This window comes from Bison bison, unplaced genomic scaffold (assembly GCF_000754665.1).
Source record: "Bison bison bison isolate TAMUID 2011002044 unplaced genomic scaffold, Bison_UMD1.0 scf7180017864244, whole genome shotgun sequence".
NCBI lineage: Eukaryota > Metazoa > Chordata > Mammalia > Artiodactyla > Bovidae > Bison > Bison bison.
The window spans coordinates 1,233,680-1,236,777 of NW_011494816.1; the positions used below are offsets into that span (position 1 = coordinate 1,233,680).

The 3,098-nt window shown below is 49.3% G+C and overlaps 1 protein-coding gene across 1 annotated transcript in view; it reads left to right on the plus strand.

The window, feature by feature from the left end:
• The first annotated feature begins 2,967 nt into the window (after positions 1 to 2,967).
• The window catches only part of SSBP3 (single stranded DNA binding protein 3), a 166,535-nt gene continuing 166,404 nt past the window's right edge, over positions 2,968 to 3,098 (plus strand). The window contains exon 1 of the mRNA XM_010847196.1: positions 2,968 to 3,048. Coding sequence (XP_010845498.1) covers positions 2,968 to 3,048 — 81 coding nt within the window. The remainder of the gene's footprint in view (positions 3,049 to 3,098) is intronic.

A 3,098-nucleotide genomic window follows, 5' to 3' on the forward strand; every position in this document is an offset into this window, starting at 1 on the left:
GGAAGGCTTTCCAAGACGGAATTTTAGAATATTAGGAGTTTGTAACAGGAAAATGCTTGGGGGCAGAGGATTTCACAGCAGTGTAAGCTCCGTGGAATTTTGCCTGGTTTATTATCCACTGCCTAGAACAGTGCTCAGTACATAGATGCTCAATAAATATGTCCTAAATGAAAAGAAAGAAGGGAAAGAAAGAGGGAAGAAAGGAGGTAGGGAGGAATAGAGAGCGAGGAAGAAAGAAGAAGCCTAGGGTGGATATGTAAAATAGCTCAGTGTATTCTGGGAACCGAAAGTACAGTACTTCCAAGCTGTTGTAGTTTAGGTGGTGGGGCGAAGCTGGAGGTGTGGTCCTATCTAATCTTACTGTTGGTGGTGTCCATTTCTTATTTCCTTACCTACCCCGGAGTGACTTTGGGGAATGGGATCACTTTTTCCTCTCTTGCTCCTTGTAGCCCCTGGTGTGTGCATGGAGTGTTAACTGCACACAGGTATTGCACCTGGGCTGGGTGCTGGAGACACAGATGACTCAGAGTTGGTTCCTTCCCACTCCCCCACCACCACCTCTGGCTGGGGAGACAGACAGTTACAGACAGTAAACAAAAGGCTACAACAATGGGCAGAATGAACAGAGAGCTACTGGAGGTTAAGCAAAAAACTAGACCAAGCAGAGGGTTAAAGGGATGGGTTTTACTTTGGGAGTGAAAAACAGGGAAGTTTTCATGGAGGAGGCACTGGAGGGGATGTAAGCCTTAAAGAATGACCAAAGAAGAGGGGTGGGGTCGGAGACACTCCAGGCAGAGAGACCAGGCCAGAGGAGGTGGTGGAAGATGGTGGCGGGGAAGGTCCATTGGGAGATATTAGGAGATCCAACAGAGAAAAGTAGCCTGGGGGAATGGATGGAGGACCTAAGTGAAGAGAGCCATTGCTCCCAAATTTCCAAGTTCTGCCCACCTGTCATGTTAGTCCCTCAGCTGTTCTACAGAGACAGTGCCATTCCTGGGTAGGTTGTTTGCTTCTGATCTGACTGCATTCTGGGTTATTGTGCTGGGGCTGCTGAGTGGTCCTGCTTCCTGCGAACCCATCAGTTTCCCTCTCTCCAGCAGGCTGGGAGGCTATGGCACCCGCCTTTCTCTATCTGCCTGGGCCCTCCTACTATTTCTTTTAGGTTCACCACCAACCTACCAACATTCTTTGTCAAGTTTCAGGGAAGGGCAGACCACAGGGACAGAGAGCCTGGCACAGGTTCCTCAAATGCATGCCACACCTGTTCTGGAAGGAGGTACTCGTCCTTTTTTTCAGGGTGGGGTGTGAGGAAAGAAAACTATAGAAAGGAAATCTTAGCGTCATAGAACATCAGACTCTAAAGAGATATTAAAGATCCCCCTTTCCCATTTGACAGATGAGGAAAATGATACACAGATATACGTGTGTTGCAACCCTGACTCTGACAAAGCATGGCCAACTTGATAGACAGGGCCAGAGAAGGGCAGTATTTTCCTTGAGCCAGGACCTAACCCACACTCATGATACTCATAATATGTGGGCCTTGCAGACCCAAGATGAGTCAGGCTTCTTGTGAGTCAGTCTGTTGACAAGCCATTCCTGGCCATTCCTAGCCCATCAAAAATAGAAGTTCAGGGGAAGGGTATGAGCAGGACAATTTAATTAGTGTGGGCTCTAAGGTACCTTAAGTTAGCCCTATTAAATTAAACCGCCTGGGGGAAAAATAACTGTAATTATTTCCTTCTCTTCCCTATCGTTGTATTTCAACTCCCTCCCAACCTCCATGCTTCCCTCATTCACAAAACAACCTTTAAACTAGGAGCTAGCACGCAGACAACCAGAGACTAGGAGTGTTTCCCTTTTTCTGCCTCCTTTCCCTGCAAGCTCTATGTCCCAGCAGAGAACAGAGTGCGTCCAGAGGCATTGGTAGGGCCTGGCTGTATTCTAATTTAAGGAAGCTGTTATACTGAGTAGAACATTATTCCAAAAATGCACCCAGAGTCTCCTTCCTGAACCAATGCCGTCTGTTTGCTGCAGGGGCATTTCTTTTTAAAGCCCCTTCTTCTCTCGTCGACAAATCAAAATAAGCAAACTTTAATGGTAGTGAATTATCCCTTATTTTGTTGATTCTAGTTCTGAGTTTTCCTACTTGAAACGTGTTTTCCCCAGGACACTGACCTATCCTTTAATTGTTTGGTGCGAGGCATGTTAGGGGGAGGGGCGTTACTTGTTTATTGGAACAGCGCAGTTAAAAAAAAAAAAAAATCAACCTAGGCTAACAGTTTCAAGGCTCCCCTAAAGATGTATCCAAACAGGCAGCCAATCAGCGCTTACACAGCTTTTTCTGCTTGACTCTTTTAAAGAGACAGTGTTTTATCACATTTAAAGAGAACCGCGCTCTAAAAACAGTCTGAAAATGGGGGAGTCTTGCCCTGTTTGGTTGGTTTCTCGTCATAAGTGTCTAATGAGGGACACTCAGTGTGTCCTCGGGTTCTCGGCGTGGGCAAAAAGGAGTCAGGAGCAAATAGCTGGGTCACTCTGCCAGCCCCCCTCAATTTCCCATTGTACACCTGGGTCACTGACAATGGAAGCTTCCCCTCCCCCCACGCCTGGCTCTCGTACCCGACTCCCCAATTTAGCTCCATTTATTTGAAGTTTGCAGATTTCTGTGGCGCGCATTCCGCGCAGCGGGGCGCCCAGGTGACAACCCCATCTACCCTAGAATGGCACCATCTCTCCCGGAGAAGCCGAGGGGCTAACTTGCTAGGGCGGGCAGACCTTGGAAATTTGGGAGCAATCACTCTCCCTTCTCTTAGCCCAAGTCCTCAGTCCCTTCCCAGGTTCCCCAAAGCAGGCCAAGGGCCATTTTCGCGCAACTCCACTTTGGGGTTTTCCAAAGTATTTTAATGATCTAGTAAAGGAGCAGCCGCGCGCCTCGGCGCCGGCTCGAGCCGCCCAGCTCTCAGCATGGAGCCCCGGGCCCGGCGCTCCGAAGCCAGACTAGGCGAAAGGGAGGACCACGGGCGGGGCGGCCAAGGGTGGGGGCGAGTAGGAGTCTGGGGAGGGGGTCGGGGTCGGAGCCCACGGGAAGGGCAGGC